Source organism: Rhipicephalus microplus, chromosome 8, assembly GCF_043290135.1.
Source record: "Rhipicephalus microplus isolate Deutch F79 chromosome 8, USDA_Rmic, whole genome shotgun sequence".
Lineage (NCBI taxonomy): Eukaryota > Metazoa > Arthropoda > Arachnida > Ixodida > Ixodidae > Rhipicephalus > Rhipicephalus microplus.
The window spans coordinates 43,314,806-43,335,717 of NC_134707.1; the positions used below are offsets into that span (position 1 = coordinate 43,314,806).

The 20,912-nt window shown below is 43.2% G+C and overlaps 1 protein-coding gene across 1 annotated transcript in view; it reads left to right on the plus strand.

The window, feature by feature from the left end:
* Positions 1–20,912, plus strand: part of RyR (Ryanodine receptor) — a 285,153-nt gene that overhangs the window by 76,999 nt on the left and 187,242 nt on the right. Inside the window, exons 3-9 of the mRNA XM_075871638.1 lie at positions 2,099–2,197; positions 7,176–7,253; positions 8,103–8,178; positions 14,698–14,810; positions 18,058–18,163; positions 18,899–18,992; positions 19,996–20,070. Of these exons, the coding sequence (XP_075727753.1) occupies positions 2,099–2,197; positions 7,176–7,253; positions 8,103–8,178; positions 14,698–14,810; positions 18,058–18,163; positions 18,899–18,992; positions 19,996–20,070 (641 nt within the window). The remainder of the gene's footprint in view (positions 1–2,098; positions 2,198–7,175; positions 7,254–8,102; positions 8,179–14,697; positions 14,811–18,057; positions 18,164–18,898; positions 18,993–19,995; positions 20,071–20,912) is intronic.

Genomic DNA, 20,912 nt, shown 5'->3' on the forward strand with positions numbered 1-20,912 from the left:
TTTTCACATAAATATACATGTTACCTAATAACCGCATCCTAACCTACAGTGCAAGTTTATTAAAGAAGGATATGCTGTTTTAATACGCATAGAAATAGCGGCCAACATGCACATATGTACATATAAAGACACATACTTATGTAATTGCTCATGCATACACATACGCAGAGCTGATAACAACGCCCCACCCTTCCTTCAAGAGAAAATGTTGGCAAGTTGTGTATTTTTTTACTTCAAAAGCAAGCTATATAGAGGCTCATTTGTACTATTCAAATGGTATTGCAATAATTAGCACAACATCTGTTTGCTATAGTTATTTCGCGTGCCTAATATTGCACGCAGAATCGGTGGCAAAATCGAATCCCGGCTGCGGGGACTGCATTTTCATTGGGGGCAAAAATGCTGCAGGCCCGTGTGCCCAGATTTTGGTGCACATTAAAGAACCCCAGGCGGCCGAAATTTCCGGAGCTCATTACTACGGCGTCTTTTATAATCATATGGTGGTTTTCAAACGTTGAACGCCACATACCAATTAACATTTTCTCCACTTGTACAGTTTCGTTTATGTGACTGTTATTTCTTGAAAAAAAATTAGCCACGCTGACTGGATGATGCAGTATTGCTGATGATGTTGTTTTTCGTCGTTGTAACCACACTTTCGATAGCGTTGTGCCTTGGCGGCAGCATTCTAGAATGATCAAACAAGCACACAAATAAATGGCTCAGACTTTATTGTAATAACTGGTTTAATGGAATTGTGGGGGCTTCGAAGCAGCGATTGCTGACGAAGCACGCCAATCTATTCCGTCTTCATAACAAAAAATAAAAATAAGACCGAATATCACGGATTCGAAAACGAATGATCGGCTTCTATCGAAACAATTGTGTTGTATAATTGATGGCTCAAATGGAAGCGCCATGGCATTGTCCTGAAATTATACGGCGAGCAGCTGAAATCGAGCAATAATGGCACTGTTGCTGTACTTCAGCTAATACAACGCTCACATTTCTGGTGTCTGCCATACTACCCTGAAAGACTGCAGTGGTTCGTATTGTGTGTGTGTGTTTTATTCTGAGCAGGCCTGATAAAGTACAGCAGCCCGTTATTACGTCCCGGCACTGCTGCGGACGTTTAATATACGTCAGCGGCCACTGGTGATTGTCATCCAATCATCTTTCGTTCTGCCGAGCAATTTCTCAAGAATTCGAAGAGTCCGTGGCGTGCACACAACCAGCCTTCACTACAACCGCCACTGATTGATGGGATGGCATATATGTCATAACAGCAATTAAGGGTGCATTTGACAATTAATATGTCTATATAGATGTACGTGAAGTTACCTAACTCATATTTCGTTCAAGGACCCTTAGTGATGCGCTAAATGACAACGCGCTATTTCCTCATTCATTAGCTGTAAGAACGTAGAGATTTGTCCTAACGAAAGTAAGAAAGAAGAGTAGGACTAAAATAAAACACGGAAAACTCATACCGTCTTCCTAACCCGAGGCTTTCTCCTGTCATTTTTTTAAATAATGAATCAATCATTCAATAAACGATATCTCAACCAATAGTTTCTGTAACATACCTAGGAGCAGCCACGTGGTCCTTGTGTAGGCGCACGAAAAAGGAAAAAAATGAAACGAGACGACGAAAATGAAGTAAGGAAAGTTAAAAATAATATGGTATATGCACAACTATGCGGAAGGCTTCCTTAAATACGGAATAAGGAAGAATCTGTACACTACGCACATAACAATAATGATAAACCTAATAACAATGACGACGACGATGCTGATCATGACTGCAGTTTCGATAGAAGTGAAAATTCTTGAGGCCCTTATGCCTACACTTAGGTGCCCGTTAAAGAAGCCCAGGTAGTTGAAATTTCTGGAGCCCTCGACTATACGGCGTCTGTCATAATCATATGGTGGTTTTCAGACGTTAAACCCCAATATTTATTGTTGTGCTGAGCATGATGATGCTAATGTTGGCTGGAACCTTTATATGTCGGTGCTTGCATTGTATACAACTTTTCGGAGGGGGAGTCATTTTCTTTCTACCTATTGCGCTAACATTACCATTCTGTCATGCCAACAGAACTTTCCTCCGGAGATGCTGTCATGCGTGCTGGTGCTGGAACAAGCCCTGTCGGTGCGGGCCCTCCAGGAGATGGTCACGGCTGCTAACTCGGACACGGTCAGTAACTCTTTTTACGAATGCGTTAGCGTGCGTTAACCAAGGTCGGGTACGGTCGAAAACATAACTAACCCCATAAATCTCCAAGTTTAGCCATCCGTGTAGCGTTCGTATTGCATGACGTGATGAATTCACTGGGAAGCAGGGCGAAACACCAGCGCAATACTGTAATAATCGTTGGCGGTAACTTTCTCGGTGTTATGGGCGATATAATAATAGATAAAAAGTTACTATAGATACTAAAGGAGTTAACGACTGTTTATAGCATTCCAACATGTGTCATTTGCGTGCACCTAAATAAAGAGTTAACTCAATAGCTTTAATATCTTGACTATTTTGCGAAACAGCCAGCGAAGTTTAGTGTATCCGTAAGATTCTTAACATATGCGTTTACAGCACATTTTGACGACAGTAGGATGACTGCTAGTGACCAGTTGTGACCTGTTTCTCTACTACAAGCCATTTTATTTTTTTTTTCGTTTAGGTGCTTCGGTGTTCGCTTGAATAAAAAAAATGGCAGCATATCCACGGAGTGAATGATGGAGAGTGGGGCGAAGAATTCGTCCGTTCATTCGTTCTTGCTTCCGTCCGTCCATGCGTCCGTCAGTGTGACCGTTCATGCGTCCATCAGCCCGTCTGTGCGTGCGTCTGTTCGTGCGTCCGTCCCTGCGTTCGTCCATGCAGCCGCCCCTGCGTCCGTTCATGCGTCCATCCATGCATCTGTCTATGTGTCCGTTCGTCCATCTATTCAACACTCCAAGTACCACCATCTCGCATCTTTTCATCATATATTTCCCATAGAGAAGCACCGCCATCCAGCGGACATTCCAAGGACTAAACGAGAGGTGGCACACGCACACTTTCTTACGGCTTGCGCTTCGGGTCCACATCCCACCTTTAACCACCTCGAGTTCATGGTATATACTAGTTCACTGTATTCATGGCACTGCGGCCGAACGCTCGCTAAACCTTTCGAAAACCAAGGAGGTTACGCCTAGCGAGTATGACGTAGCAAACTTTTTTAGTCAGATAGTGCTCAATGTACATGCCAATGGCTGCTAATGGGAAGGGAGAGGCGGAGAATGCGGCTTCTACTTTCTTACGGCTTGCGCTTCGTATCTACTTCCCACTTTTAACCACCTCGAGTTCATTCATGGTATATACAAGTTCATTGTATTCATGGCACTGCGGCTCAACGCTCGCTAAACCTTTCTAAAGCTAAGGAGGTTACACCCAGCGAGTATAACGTAGCAACCCTTTCTTGTCAGATAGTGCTCAATGTACATGCCAATGGCTGCTAATGGTGATCGCAGCCTGCGCATTAACTAAAAGCCGAATGCTCCTGTCTCTCATTCCCCATTAGCAGCCATTGACATGTACATTGAGCACTATTTTTTATTGTTCAACAACGCACAGAAGAAGTGTTTCACCGGCACCACCTTGGAGGTCAAAATGTTATACTTGTTAAATACTACGTGGGATGAACGGGTGCCGCTATAAGGAGCTTCGTTCCTAATATTATGAACCTACTATGAGGTAATGATAACCTCACTGCCGATATTTTTCTTAAGGCGTGAACCAAGACGTGTAAATCGCAGGATCGTTAGTTCCGTGTGTCTATGGTTGTGCCCTTTTATGGCCACCATGTTTAATGTTATCTCTTGGGCTTACTATGAGGTAATGATAACCTCACTGTCGATATTTTCCTTAAGGCGTGAACCGTAATGCGTAAATTGCAGGATTGTTAGTTCCGTGTGTCTATGGTTGTGCCCTTTTATGGCCACCATGTTTAACGTTCTCTATTGGGCATACTTTTTTACTAACCCGTGAACCCATAAAAGGATGAACGTCAACGAAAAAACTGAATTTGCCTCTTGCTTTACGCATGTCTGACAACAAGATAAGTTTTTGCAACGAAAAAAATTAAAATTATCTCTTGCTTTAGGCATGTATAGCCACAGTGTAAGTCAAGCTTTCAGTATTGATTCAGGCTACAGACGCTGTGCAGAGTATCCCGTCTGATGCCTGCCTCTGAAATAAGTGGAGCACGGAGTAACGGAAGCCCCTAAGAAGCCCGCCCTTCTTCTCGCTTCAGGAGACAAAAAGCCTGCAAATGGGGCCCCTATGGTGGCGTTTTTCACGCGAGATTCAAGCAAACGCTCTTGCGAGAATAAACTGAGTCTCGTTCTGTTGCTTCGAAAGCCGACACACACTGCCTACGCCTCCGTTCTTCGCAGTGGCTCGACAGGGAACACAAAAGCCCGTTTCCCCTTTTAGCTACGCTCGGCTGGTTGTTTGAGTGTAGAACAAGGCGAGCGTTGCTGAGCACGACCCGGCTGTTCCAAAGGAGAACCACCCATGCTGCCGTAGTTCTTGCAACGTCTACACGCATGATAGACGTGCCGGCACGGGCCTATAATTTATTTCTGTATTGCACCTTTTTTTTTTGTTTTTGCTCTAAGCGTGGAAGTCGGTATAGAATCTTTGGGTTCTAGGTGCGCTGAAGCTCGTAGCTTTGTAGTCCCGAAATAAAGATGACAGGTACATTTATGCGCTTTACTTAACGAAGCCCCCTTTTTTTCAAAAGAATATTGTCGTAATTCGTGCACACTACGTTGCAACGCCATTGAAGTTACAGCAGCAAGCTCCAGGCATCTGTTCTGCGCTCGAACTACGTGATAAGCAAGAAGGGCACCAAAGATTGGTCCAGATATCCGAAGTTGTACACGTGTACAGAGTCACTGCGTGCGCAGTTATTTTCAGCACATTGTGTGGCTGGTATTGAGCGCGCCAGCCTTGACATATTACCAGCCTTGGGTATGCCCCGAATGGGACTTCAAGGAAACATTGCTCCGATCTTGCATATGCCTATTGCTTCTTCAAGGGCCAGTCGTGATGTATACCGCTCACTTTTCTTCCCTTTTGTTCTCGTCTCGGGAAGAAAAGGTAGGATGCCGCCGGTCGGTGCCGCATATCGTCTTCGATAACAAATTATCGCTTCCCTTGTTTTCTAGCCTGCGAGATGCCATTGAACACTTCAGTTTCTGCCTTGGTTGCATCCACAAAGGTGCACGTTATTCTCGGAACCTGCCATCTTTCTCCGGGTTTCCTAGCAAAGCGCATTACCATTGCACGTGTTTCGGATAGTGGGGGATTTCATAGTCAATGCGCAACAAAGAAAATGCACTGATCGAACGCTGTCACACCAAGCATGTGGAATATTAGCAGGAACCTTTGCCTAGTGATGAATGGAGGGGGTTGGTGGTGGGTGGTGATATCGGCTGCCTGAAACGTTTTAGCACTGCATGTCTGTTTATATGCCTACATAAAGTGAGTGCATGGCACTACGTAAAGGGTGGTGAAATACTTATCACCCGGCTCCCCCCTACCATTAAAGCAGTTTTTCGCACTGCCCCTGGCAGCGAACACCGGAGATAGCGAGTCAGTGCTGTAGCGTGGCAAGCAACGGCTCACTGTCCAGATTTCTCTTCGTGTAGGCTGCGGAGGAGACACAGGAAAGAAGTCTTTAATGTGATAACGCCGATCTGATGTCTGTGATGTAATGTCCGTGTTGTGACGTCTGTTGATATCGCATATGTGATGTCTTTGATGTAATATCTGTGATGTGAAGTCTCTGATGTGATACCGCGGATGTGATGTCTGTGATGTAATATCTGTGATGTGACGTATTTCATCTGATACCGCTGATGTGATGTCTGTGATGTAATGTCTGAGTGTAATGTCTGTGACGTGACATCACTGATGTGGTATCGCTGATGTATTGTCTGTGATGTGATTTATGTTATTTAAACGCGGTCGAAACACGGAGTTGATTCCCATCCGCCGGCTGGCGGCGTGCGCCGCCAAACGGGTATAGAACTGTGCGTAAGAAAAACAAACCTTCGTTTCAGGAGTCCGCTGCTATGACAACGTACGCTTGAAGAAAAAACGGAGGCAATTTATCTACGCCAAGGTGAAACGCATAGAGAAAGTCGTTTTCTCGGTTTTTACTTGCAAGAGTAGCGCCATCGCTGCAACGACATCTTGTATTGCAACTGCTTAGTAAAAACTTTAGAAGAAAGAAAAAAAAAACAAGTATGGACAGACAGAGAAACCAGAGGCTCGAACTTCCACTGCGGCTTTCTTTTTATTCTAGCTTTCAGATATGGTGGGTGGAGGAGGCCTCAATTCTAAAGCCCCTGAATCAAATTTACTCAATCCTGTCCAACAGCGCGCTCTTTTTTCAGATAAACAAATCAACAAATCAACAAAATCTGGCCAGTACCTCTAATCGGTAGAGAAATAAAACGCTAAGGAAAACGCAATTAGGAATTATTCTTTATTCTCAGGTCATAATTTTAAGCTTTTGTTCCTATGGGACGAGGCATGTTGAGAATATTGTAAAAAATATATCATATTCTAAAAAGAAACCATCACACTATGTAATTAAAAAATATGACATACAAAATATGTAACGAGTGTTTCAAAGAACTCATAATGCATATCTGCATATGACATATTTGTGCACGTGCACGATCATGTGTGCTGCGCTAAGGGTACGTTCTTTGTATGAAATGGTAAGCGTGTAATTATTCCAGTGATTGGTGTCACAACAAAATCAACCAATCAATCAGTCATTTACTCAAATTCAAAGAAGAAACTTATCTTCAAATAATCTATCTATCTATCTATCTATCTATCTATCTATCTATCTATCTATCTACCTATCTATCTATCTATCTATCTATCTATCTATCTATCTATCTATCTATCTATCTATCTATCTATCTATCTATCTATCTATCTATCTATCTATCTATCTATCTATCTATCTATCTATCTAAACATGCCATCTCATTTGGCCTTGAGGAAAGGTATATCGGATGTGTGTCTTCTCGTGAAAAAAGTAATTACCTTCGTTCGTGTTTGAAAACATATGTGAAGCCCTGATATGTGTTTGTAATTTTTTTTCTTTCAGGGCAAAGGAACGCAGTCGGGCCACAGAACTCTGCTGTACGGCCACGCTGTGCTCTTGAGGCACCAGAATAGCAACATGGTATGGGCGCTCCACAAGCACGTCTCCTTGACATTTCACCAAACACTTGTTTCCCGAGACTTTCGAAGGAGGTTTAGAGCAAGCAGCGTTTGGGGCGAGTTATCCTTGAACCATTGTCTGCCTCCGCTGTAGCAAAGTTTCTCCGTGACCTAGTTTCTTGAAAAGGCATCGAATGTCCTCAATGTCTGGTGCGACTTGCCCTGTGACTGCAATTGTCACTATATTGTGGTTTCTTCTAAACGCTTATATTATTTGGTGCTTGTGATAAACGGTTGATACAAACAGATAGGTTGCATGCCATCGTTTCAAAGCAATATAAATAAACTATAGTAGAACTTCTTGTTGGCCTATCGTGCTAAACATACTTGAGTGTAATGGGATGCTTGAAATTGGTACACGCTAACATGGTAAAGGTTTTCACTTTGCGCTTGTCGCTATGCTCGTTTATCTGAACGTTGTATTATTTTAGAGAAATCTCTTTTTTTGACATTTGCAAGTAGCGCCCGCTTTTCCGAGCCTGTTCTTCACAAAGTACCGTGCGAAACAAATAGGTGCATAGAATACAGAATTGTTTTGTCTGAGGCGTTGAGTAATTTTCCATTATGCTGCGGTTTGTAATCTAATCCGATCGTATAATTATAGGTGGCATGTAGGACTGGTGAATACTGCACTGTGTGCTTACTCATATTGTCATCGTATGCAAACGAAATTTGGTGGATTTTTAGAGGCTCAATTTTAATATGTTGCGTGTTTCTTGGCATGATCAATGTCACTATGCACGAAATCGTAATCCTACCCTGCTGCTCTTTTTTGATTTTCTTTTGTTTTTGTCGCAATTCATGATCGCAGTACCTGGCTTGCCTTTCGAGCAGCTCCTACAACGACAAACTTGCCTTCGATGTCGGCTTACAAGATCACTGTCAAGGTAAGACTGCGGTAATATTCGAAGATAAGTTTGATAGTTAAAAGAACGAGGGAGCCATGAAACCTGCAGTGCCCCCCCCCCCCCCCCCGCCCCTCACTTAGATTCTCGCGTTCGTAAGACGCCATAGGATCACGTAATTCACACAACGTGATAATCAAGAATAATGTTTTTAATTCATAAGAACAGTTTGAGACTGGCCAGCCAACCTTGTTAGTGACGGTCTCACACTTAGGAGTGGCTGAGATCATTAGCATAGGTAGATTTAGGCTACAAGGAGGGGTGATTGGGGGTTGCACCCCCTTCAAAGTAATGTTTACATGTGTTTATATATACCCAAAGACATGCCTGTTTATGCATAAACCTTTGTGATCCTCCTGCACTCGGAAAATATTTTATTGTGCCCCTATTTGAGAGGTCATCTTACGAGAAATTTCGTGAATGTGCGGCCTACTTCCCGGGCCGTTTGAAACACTGGCTGCTCTAATACTGAGAATGTGTGAATTGAAAGCGCCAAAATATGAATTCATTAAAATTTAAGAAGAAAAGTAGAAAAAAACAAACGCGCGAACATGTGAATATATATTAAAAGCAAATCACACAAAAAAGCAGTTTCAAGCTTTATTTTAGAATATATTGATCCACTACAGAGCAAGAATTTTTGATTCAGAGCTTAGTGAGTCGTTACAGAAAAAGGCGACCAAGGCGGTAACATATGCTGAACATATCAAAGATGTCTCCTGGAGTAGTTTTTCCTCTTTTTTTCTCATCAAAATTTTTCGGAGCTACTTAGAGTTGAATATTGATACGCTTTAAATATCCTTCGCCAATCACTACTGCGTTAGCATGACCACTTGAGTGAATCATGCTCTTTTTAAACTATGTTTTTTAAACTGAAATTTACCGAATTTATTCACGGCACTTACTTTCATAAGAGATTGCTTATAAAACTGATACAACACCCTTCACGAAAGGAAAACTATATATGACACATGTATGAAACGAGACATACGTGTAGCTAGCTATACAGGTGGCTTTACCTCTTTATCACACATTTCTTCGATAAGAAAAACAATATAGGTGTAGTCAAAAATATTTTAATCCCCTGTGCCCAGGTTTGGATTCACGTTAAAGAACCCTAGGTGGTCAATATTTCTGGATCCCGTCACTACGGCGTCTCTGATAATCATATGGTGGCTTTGAGGCGTTAAACCTCAAATATCAATCAAATCATTCGAAAGAGCAACAAAGTTTGGCAGTACTGTCACGTCCCGTCGAATTGGTCCTGTCGCAATGTAGCTCCTACCGCTCGTAGAAGTGTGGCTGTTTGGGCTGGTTGGTATGACATGACGATTGTTATAGCGCGGGAACAGAACGACGTTCTCGTGCTGTAAGTATCGTCCTGCCGTTCAGTTTCGACAACAGTGCTCCTCATTATGCTCTCGCTTTTCTCCTGTGTCTCACGGTTGGCGCTGCCATGCGGATCTCTCGAAGTCCCGTTCCTTTTTTATGCATGTGCTTGCGTGGGAGACGTTGAGCGGAAGTTGAGCGGAGCGTACTTAACGATCTAGAATAAACAACGATCACAGTGGTTGTCATGGCAATCCAAATAATGGCCTCTCTCGATCCACCCGGAGATGTTGTCGCTGTGTACTCGGAGACCATTAAACGTACATTTCGAACAAAGGACTCGTGCAGACATTATGAACTGCTTGGTTGAACGCGAGAATTCAGTCAAATTGACTGGCGCTACTGGTGAATTCTTCTCCTCGTCTTTGTCTTTTTTTTGTTGTTTTGTTTTTTATTTTGCGCGCAGTCCTTGCTGTTTGGTGTTCTGTTTCTGTCTTTTAAGCATGTATGTCGATTTTTTTCTCTTGCCAGAATCATTACCTAAATAATGATTTCAACAACAAACGACTAACGAACAGCCGCGATTACTTCATCCCTGTATGTAGTTCCACAAGGAATTGTTTTGAGAGTTTTCGAGCCATTTACTCATTCGCAGGCTCGCGTAACAAATAAAATAAGGAAGTCTGAGTGCTATACAAGTGCAAGCGGTGCATAGTAAATAACGCAGAGAAAAAATACAAGCCTTTGTTGTAAAAAAGCTGGGCTCACTGCAAACTTGTGCGCAGCCTTAGGTGAGAATTCTGGCTTAAAGAAAAAGAAAAAGTGAAAAAGAAGGCGGCTTTGAGTCAGAAAGGTTTGTTATCAGTACACTATATTTGCCTAGTTCTGTTTTTTTTTTGAGATTGTACATAAAAGTCGGACGATTGAACACTTTAACTACGCCCGCCATGGTTGGTCAGTGGCTACGGTGCTCTGCTGCTGACTCGGATGATGCGGGTTCAGCCTTGGCACTCGCATTTCGATAAAGATGACATGGTAGAGGCATATGTACTGCGCGTTGTCAGTGCACGATGGAAAGCACAATGTGGTCGATATTTGCGGAGCCCTCAACCACAGCGCCTATAATAATAATAAGTTGGCTTTGGAACATTAAACCGCAGGTACTGTTATGCTTCTTCTTCTTCTGCTTCTTCTTTTTCTTCTTCTTTTTCCTCTTATTATTTTTATTTGTTCTTGTAAAAGTAGTAGTCATCATCATCAGCCTGACTACATCCACTGCAGGACAAAGGTCCCTCCCACGTTAGGCCAGTTAACTCGGTCCAGTGCTTGCAGCTGCCAATTTATACCCGCAAACTTCTTAATCTCATCTGCCCACCTAACCTTTTGTCTCCGCCTAACCCGCTTGCCTTCTCTGGGAATCAAGTTAGTTACCATTGATGACCAGCGGTTATCCTGTCTACGCACTACATGCCAGGCCCATGTCTATTTCCTCTTCTTGATTTCAACTATGATATCCTTAACCCCCTTTGTTCCCTAATCCACTCTGCTCTCTTGTTGTCTCTTAAGGATACACCTACCATTTTTCTTTCCATTGCTCGCTCTTTCGTCCTCATTTTAAGCTGAATCCTCTTTGTAAGTCTCCAGGTTTCTGCTCCGTAGCTAAGTACTGTCATGATACAGCTGTTATATACCTTCCTCTTGAGAGATAGTGGTAGTAGTAGTAGTAGTAGCTTTACTATATTGTTGACAATTTAATGGACCACTATAGTAACTTTCCGAGAACACAAAATACCAGCCAGATATCTGAATCGATCACTGCCACTGCCTAGAAACATATTTTACAGCAGCTGGGCAAAACAGTCGCGTAAGGCTATCTGCGACTCGGACGTCCGTGTCCTTGAAAGCACAATGGGCGAACTTCCGATCGCCTTCAAACGCGAGATAGTCACGTCACTTTAGAAACGTCACGTTTGTCATCACTGCTGCCGAATGGCACGTCGTTGTCGGCTCTGGATCTGGCAGCGGCGATACAGGCATAATAGCGATGGCCACGAAGCGGCATGACGTAGGTTACGGAGTTTCCCATTGACACGGGTGAACCAATGGCACTGGCGTTTGTTGAAAATGGCGATAGTCGGCTGAAAATTGCAATATTATGCCATACCAGCTGAAACCTTTCGCTTTAATTAGATATGCTGGTTATGGAGTGACGTCATACGTGTCGTTACTGCTTAGGGTACGTGACATCCCGCAACGTACGTTGAATGGAACTTTGTGCTATGAAACTTTGCGCTCTTTGTGCTGCGAAAACAAAGTGCACCGAACACACACACGATTGATTGATATGCGGGGTTTAACGTCTCGAAACTGCCATATGATTATGAGAGATGCCGCAGTGAAAGGTTCAGAAAATTTCGACCACCTGGGGTTTCTCAAGGTGCGCCCAAATCTGAGCACACGAGCCTACATCATTCTCGGATCAATAGAAAATGCAGCCGCAGCAGCCGGGATTTGATCTCGCGACCTGCGGGTCAGCAGCCGAATACGAACACACACATCGCTTTACTATAATGCCCGAGAGCTCGCAGTGCACTCTTTTTAATTTGTTACAAAGTGATATCTTCCTTTGCCTGTGTTATTATAGTGGACGAGCCCATTGCGTCAATGTCGTGCGAATTGCTACCGCAACCACAATTTTCGGGTGTGGTCAGATCCTTACACTCTTTGTGAATTGCGCTACAGCAAAAGAAAATAATCGCTCCTGCCTTTGTACACTTAAACAATCTTTCTGGAGCAAGAAAATAGATAAACCGAAAAGAAAGGGCGCCCATAATACCACGAAGGTTGAACAGTGCGCACGGCACGCTCGAAAGTTTGCGCCTGGCGCTACCTTTTCCCTCTTCTGAGGACAATGGCGCCCTTTTATGGCGAACTGCTAGAGCGCCCGTGCCGTGCGCCAATTTTCGATAGTGAGTCCTTTGTCACACATTGTAAACAGACGAAGCGTAAATCGATGAAAGGGCTTCGTGGATGCATGGAAAGAAGGGAGGATAAGAAGAACAAGAGAGAAGGCAGGGACGTTAACCAGACACATGCCCGGTTTGCTATCCTATGCTGGGGGAATGGGAAGGGGGAGTATAAAGTTGAGAGAGAGAGAGGAAAGAAAAGAAAAAGAGGCAAAAAATTGTCAGTCAACGGGCTGACGCGTAAGCAGCGATAGCACTACACAAAAGTTAAAGGCGTTCACATGGGCCTGTAGTGCTCTAAAAGCGCAATATGGCTTTGACTGCCTTGTAAGCCGACGAAAGGCGAGGACAGCGCTCCCGCAGCATCTGCGCAGAGAGTGGTCGATCGTCCTATTGTTGCAATGCGCCAGAAAGCTTTTGTATTTCAAAGGCAAATCGATGCCGTTACCCCTAATATGTGCATGCATGCGTCTTAAACATTTATACGTGCTTTCCTGCCTGTTATCTTAAATCTTTCCGATATTGGTGGGGCAACCTCGGTTTTGCATCCACAACATTCAATTTCTCAGGTCACCCTCCAATCACATTTTATTCCTGTTATTGCGTTCGAAAATACCATGCATGAAACCTGTCATCGTCAACAGATGAATCTGTAGCGGAAGTGCCGTAACGTATACTTATCACAATGTCTGACAGCCAGCCTGCACTGATTTGCATATTGCTAACGTTTACCGAAATGCAATGCGGCACTTGCCCTCATTCTTGTTCTACGCACACCTTTAAATTTCGCGTGGTACCACCCTGTGTCTACGGTTAAGAAGCCCGATGTTATCACAGCGTAGATAACACGTCCCAGCACGACAAGTGACAGTGAACAATGCATTTCGTATTACAGCGGTGGCGACGCAGAGCGAGTGAAAAGCCAAATTTCATCAGATATAGATTGGTAGGGGCCAACTGTGTGCGCTGTCGGCTCAGGCAAGGCTCTTGTAAATATCGCGAAGATATTCTTCGGCGAGCAGAGTGTTTTAGCTTTTGTAAAAGTAGTCATTGGCTAGAGAGGACGATTTCACTGCGGGCCAATATTAAAGCTTACCAAGTAGGACTTACTAGTACTTTTTTCTCTCTTCTTAAGTATTAGGGAGTGCTACCGCGGCAAAGTTTATGTAAGGCAAATGCGTCGGTGCTAAAACGGAAGAGCCAGATTGCAGGCGCTGTCGGTTAAGCAAAACCGAGGGGCCATTTGGCCGGACATTGCAAAATATGTGAGTGCAAAATTGAGTTTTCGCGCACAAGTTTTTTTCAAAGAAGGAACTACATGGGACGAAAAGAGAAATCGTTGAAACTTACTATATCCTAAAGACCAGTTAAAATGCATTAGAATGCCTCAAGTAAACACTAGTAAAATAGCAAAGAAACCTTCTTGGAAGGACATGATTACTTTTGATATCACTTGGTTTTGTGCATTGATTTTTTAATAAAGTTGGTCGTGTTTTCCTCATCCTGCTTTATTGCAGCCTTTTGTACCTATAAGTCTTGTTCGCATTATTTCTTCTGCTTTTCTTGTTCTTTTGACCAACCCCACTGGACCTTTAAATATTGTTGGTGTTGTTTTGTTACAACTCTGGTTTCATAGGGAAAGCTGCTCTTGTTTAAGAGAAGTTTTTATCTATATTTTTTCTGTTGGTTATGCTCGAAAGACTTCACCTGTCGTCTATAAAAACGCACCACCTAGACAAAAAAAAAACGATGAAATATAAATTTTTTTACTTTTAGTTTAACCAGAATCGCTGGTATGACGTTAAAAGTTTGCAAGCATTTTTGTTGATTTCGCTTTGTTTCTTTTCCGTTACTCTTACAGTATCAAATTTGAAATCTGCTAAACATGCATGCAACCGCCAAAATCATGTCGCGGTTTTGTGATGCAATATTTCTCGGTAAGACTTCCCGTGGGCTCGTAGTTTTCGGTTTGATCATCTCAAAGGTAATGCCGCTTTCACTGTTTATATATGTACGTAAGTTTCTTAGATGAACACAGTTGCGATTTATCGCCAGTCCCATTTTGTTAGCCTGCCCATGTGATGCCTTACGCAGAAAAAGTCACTGCTTCGCTTCAGAAGCTAAAGATCTCCTTCCTTGTGATGTATAGATGCGACTTTATGAAAATCACAATAGTTCTTCCTTCCCCACTGTCACCCATTTACAGGCGAGGCGTGCTGGTGGACTATTCACCCGGCCTCCAAGCAGAGGTCCGAAGGAGAGAAGGTCCGCGTAGGGGACGACCTCATCCTTGTCAGCGTCGCCACCGAACGATACTTGGTGCGAATCATGCATTGCTTGCCCTTAAACCTAACTGCATGCTTTTTTTGATTCTCGACGATGTTTACTTTTACGTTTTGTATAACATTATGTGGCCTATAAATGCCAAATCGCTGTTCCTTAAGCCATTATTTCGGAAAACACTGGAGAAGTCGCTTGTGAGGAAAGTATCTCGTATTCGAAAAGATATGAATAACTACTGTGATCGTCTTCGCCACTTACAATCTCTTTTGTGCGCTTATTATGAAAATACCGTGCTAGTGTTGTTTGTACTCTTTAAGTGCGCGTAATTGTTTACTTTCAGGTAACCGTGGTGTATGTCTATATAATAAACATATCCTAAAATGCCAAGAAAGAACCCCCGGTCCCTTGTGGTGATAGGTAATGCTACAAAATTAGGAGAGGGGGATGCTTGCTTGGCCACGAGTCAATATTCAAGATGGTGGTAGAACAGCAGCTGAGAATAAAGAATGCACAGCATGCTTCAATGATTACGGGTTTATTCATTGTTTGATTATCCCTCGTTGGGCAGCCAAAACAGCTGATGAAACAGTGAAAATAGAGGGAAGAGAGAAGGGAACACTTATTTCAAATCTACCGGAAGAAGGAGGGAGCACTCACACGTAATTTTACTGTGTACTACTAAAACGTGGGTTGTGATCATCACAAAATTATTGCGTCTATATACGTTCATGCCTCATTATAACAAAGTGGCGTCTTACACAAGAGTAAATTCATTATGTCAAAAATTTTCTTAGAGGTTTAGTCCTAACACTATATATATTGCAAGACAATTTTTAATTACTTCATTACAACAATTATTTTGTTATATCCGGGTTCTGCATTCTCAGGTTCAAGGTAACGCTCAAGGGCAATAGTGTAAATATTTGACACGCCACTCCACTCTGTGAACCAGATGACCAGCGAAGCTGTTTAGCACACGACGAAGGGGTGATGCAAGGAAGGAAGGAAAATAGAGGGAAAAGAAAGGCAGGGAGGTTAACCAGCCTATCGGCAGCCGGTTTGCTACCCTGCGCATGGGAGAGGGAGGGCGAGATGAAAGAGAGCAGAGAGGGAAGAGAGAAACAGCACATTCGGCAGCACACGCGCGCCCATTCAGTCATCGTCCAGTCTTGTCTTTCGCGGTGTGTGACAGTGCTGTTACAGTCGCTTGTTCAAGTCGGTGTCACGTAGGAATTTCAACAGAACTTTCGTCGCCTTCTGTTGCAATATCTTCCCTTGGGCACTTGACAGAATAGTGTCCACAGACATTTGGCTGTTGTCCATGCGCGCAAAAGCGGATGCCAGTGACTGTCTCTGGATTTCATACAATGGACAGTCACACAGGATGTGGTGTAGCGTGTCTTCGCAATGACAGGCATCGCAGAAAAATTTTTGATATTGTTACGAGCGGAAATGTTGTTAGAATCTGCATCAGGTGACATCGGCGAAAAATCTTCACAGAAGCGTTCGTCAGCTTTTATATGTGAAGTAGCTCATGATCGAGGCTTGTCCCTTGTCGGTCGTCGTAGCCACGCAAATACTCGGAGCGGCCACTAGATGGCTCGGTGGTTGAGCGCTCTATCTACTATGGCGCACGCTCTGGTATGAGTGGAGACCAACTGCTGCGCTTTGCTGCTCTGTGTAATAAATGTTCTCTCTCGCACACACACAAGCTAGTAGTACGAACGATGAACATGAGCGCAGAAGACGTGAGGGCTAAGCGGCTGTGTCTGCAATCATGAACGTCTACACTGATGAATAAAGGGCCCCTTTTTACAGAACTTTACCCATAGCTCCTGCGAATACTACTCGGGGACCCCTTTAAACTGTATTCACAAGGCGGACCCAATCGCGATTCGGGCCTGTAGATTGCGTTCTACGTCATCATACGTCAGCCGTTCCTGCGTTCCCACTTCGGTCCCCGCAAACCGATTCGTGAAACGACGGAAGCCCTAGGCGTTGTTAGGATCATCGGGGAGCAATGCCGAAATTGTCGCCAGTAGCGTGAATTCTACCCTTTCGTGTGAATGCTGGCTGCTGAAGAATCTCAATCACGTCGGTTGTCACGTGACTGATGCGTCCGCAATCACATATGTCGTGTGAATACTGCTTTATGGGGAAATAAGCATTATATTTTTTGAGTAGCCCATCAAAACACGTAGCACGCAATGTCGCCGAACATGAATGTTTGGCATCAAGTTTTCGCATTTTTGAATGTTTCCTAATGTACAGTGTTTTCCATCGCAGGTTTTCTCTTGTCATGCAGAGGTGTTTTATCGGATCATCTCGAAAGTCATGGAAGTTCCTACAGAAAGTGTTCTCATTAAACATTTGCTTTATATTGTGGGTACATCACATTGACATTGTTTGGAAGTATTGACTTCTTCAATGACTTCACGTGCTGATCAGTCTTTCTTTTTTTTTCTTCAAAGGTGCTCTACTACACGCACGTATTTTATGTCCTGGGGTGTTCAATAAGGCATATTCAGTTTCTGCGTGAGAAGCCAACGTCATATAATTAAAATAATGATGTGAGAGCTCTGCTTCAGCGTAAGAAAAAGCGGATTCAATGAGTGTGAATTCCAGTAAATTTGTTGCATGATGTAGCATGCTCATTTGGAAAGTTAAAATGGAAGTACTCATATTTTGAATGGTGATAACCGGCATTTGATTCTATTGTCTACTGCTGTTTTTAGTTGAGTGAATACTACACCACCCCCCAAAAAATATGCTGCAATTATTTTGTTCAAGTGCACCGAATGCAGAAGTTTGTCTTGAAGGGCCAGCTGGTACATGATACTGATTTAATGATTTTAATCCTTTTTTTTCATTTTCAGTAATATTTTTACCGGTGTAAAAAAATTACATGCAGTGTTTGTCAACGCTGGTGTTTTCTGCCCACTCTTTCTTCGTCCCGTTGTTCCCTCTCATCTACACTGATTGGTGTGAATTTCCTGCTACAATTACTTACCAATGCAAAAATAAAAAAACTAAACTGGTCCCTGGTTATGCAGCTGTCAGCCTGATTTCTGTAGTATAACTAACAAGAAGCAGCCTATACCGTACAATTGTTACAAAAAGCGTGTATTCTGAATGCATAGAGAATATATTTCTGATATGTGACGTCCCTACAATATTTACTTGTAAAAACTTCGTAGAACTCAATATAACTGCTAGAGGTGGTAATGCTGTATATAATAGCACGTTGATAGCTGCATAATAACAATGTTTGCAAATGGTGCAGCACACGGCAAAAGAAGGCGAGGACACGATCGTGAACGCCAGCTTTCATCTCACCCATTGGTCAGTGGCGCCATTTGGAACGGGCACCAGTAGGACAAAGAACGTTGGTGAGTTACGCCAAGCTTCATACGCATTCACCACATTTCACAGAATACAAGTGGCTGTCACTCTTATCGGGATTTCTGGCACTAAACTTTATAGTGCAGGAAAGCTTTGCAAATGAAGAGTACGGGAAAAAATCTGCTTCTGTTGATGCGTGTCCTACCAAAAGCTTAAGCGCGTAACTGAAAGCGTGTGCGAAATCACGGAAGCAACAAGAAAAATGTGCAGCACCGTGGTGTATTCACGGCAAGGAACCAGTGGCTATGTGATTGAAGTAGCTCATGCAAGAGTACAGCGTGCCAGTGAAGGAAAAGAGTTGAGCAGAACATGTCAATGATTCATACTGAACGTAACGAGATATTCACTCGAAGGAGAATCGATTTAGGTAGAAGCGGCAATCGAGGATCACGTAGCAGGCACGTCACTGATTAGCAAGTAGGCGCTGGCTCTCCGCTGCACTCGCAAGCCTGGGACGTCATTGTCACGTTATGCGCTATTCCCGCTTTTCTTCCGATGATTTCTCCCCAGCGTGAACACTCAGTCAATAGCGGCGTGAAAGCGACATTATTAGGTCTTTCAGCTATAGCCCTGGCGCTTCCTGTGCTTTAGGAAAAGAAACGAGCCACTTGTAGAGAACAGCAAAAAATGATATAAAAAATTCTCCTGTTGTCAGCCACTTTTTGTTCATTCAGAAAAAAATGACAGAAAATGGCTGCGCGCGTTTGTTACCTATTTTACAGGTTATGTGTTCGGCGGTGAAGTGCTAAGGTTTTTCCACGGGGGAGACGAGTGCCTTACAATCCCGCCAAACTGGAGTGAGGAGGCCGGTCAGAAGTAAGCACTCATTTGAACGAACTTTCATCCCTCGGACAGACCATATTTGAATCGTGTTTCGGAACAGTAACTACAATAGAGCACCGCTACATTCACAGACCGATAAAAAATACTTTCGGCATGTTCCAAACCACAAGATTATCAAAGACTATTGGTGCGTGGTTCTGAGGCCGTGAATGTCGAGAAGTCCTGCCCGCAGGCGACCATCTTTTGCGTAACACGGTTCCGTACCTTAAGTTATGAAAAGTGAAATTGAGACCCGTACGCAGGTGTCACGTTCTTGTATTGCAACGCACCTGCTTGGAAGGTATGCTGCTTTTGTTCACACTTTTATTGTTGAGTGGTTATAGCAGAGTGTGTAGCATTACCGCAGTCTGGAGAAGACGGCGTCCAACTTTTGTATACTATAGTATGTGTTATACTGATGCAATAATAGATAGTTTCTAGTTAGTCAAGCGTCTGTAGCACTTGCGTCTGCCGGTTCAAAGAACTGTTTTTTTCTGTGGAATCACTCTGCAATGCTTACAAAGGTTCTTTTCAAGATATGGAAGCGCAGGTCTATCAAGAAAAAAAATACTGCTGGACTTTTATCTCCTGCCCCTTATTATACATTCAATTTACTTCGAGTGCCGCTACTTTGGCTTGTTAGCCTTGCGGTTTTGTATCCGTATGAACTAAATCAGTGGTATTACCGTGAGCTCATAGGCATTTCAACGGCTGGGCTGGTGTATTAGACGCTTCATGACTGTTTTTTTCGCTTCACGACATAGAAAACTAAAAAAAAAGATTCGTTTATCAGCTGGAAATGGCGAAATAAATTAATAGACTATCAAGTAAAAAGCGAAACGAAGAATAAGAAGACTGCAAGTGTGATGTACGTGCCCCACTTAGAAGTCGCTTGGCAGGCAGATCGACAACGGTTTTCATGTCAACAAGATGAGCGCAGCTACTGGCAATGGTATGTGGCAAATTTAATGCAACTCATACTCTTCTAATCTTTCAGCATTATTGTCTACGAAGGCGGGGCTGTCCTGAATCAAGCTCGCTCCCTGTGGAGGCTGGAGTTAGTGCGCACAAAGTAAGTGACGTTACTACACATTTTATTTATGTGTTGATTATGGGATGTTGGACCCTTTATGCGGCACTGGTTACTGGTTTTTAAAGGTAATAAAATTGTTGAAAATATCAGCCATGTACAATCGCGCTCAATATAACCTGCAACATGGTCTCTGTACACAAATTGATGCCAACATTTAAAGTACCACCTACATTTAAAAAAAAAAAGTCGCTAAATAATCTTTCCATTTGTGGTGCTTTCTGAACCAATTTAACGTTTCTTGGTGTCATTGTTCAAGCGTGGGGTCACTTTAATCACTGCCAGCGTGTTACAACTCATATTGAGCATGACTGTACTTAAACACACATCATAGCTCTAGTGACTGGTTGTCATTCAAGCAGCAGCGATCCGCGTAAGCACGAGATCCATTCATTGCATGACTTCCTAGGGGAGACAACCTACAACTGACCACTGGCATGACAGTAGGAGTGGGGGGGGGGGGGGGGTTGGAGTGTCAATTATTTGTAAAAAGTTAGGATTCTGCATGTGTATATATGTCCACGCACACACATACGCAAGGGTAAACATACACGAAACATACTCTAACACTCTTCCCTATACTTTCACCCCCCCCCCCCCTGAAGAAAGTTCTAGTCGACTACGCCACTGCACTGAGCTCACAAAACACTATAGAATTCTCATAGAAAACGTTTATGATGGCGCAAATGTAATAACTAATAACAGTGTACATAAAATATAGTCACATAGTAACATGAAACCGATGATCAAAGTGACTTTGCTATGCAACTGCTCTTCGGGCTCAAAACACTAGAATTCTCATAAACAGCTATCATGAGGGTGCG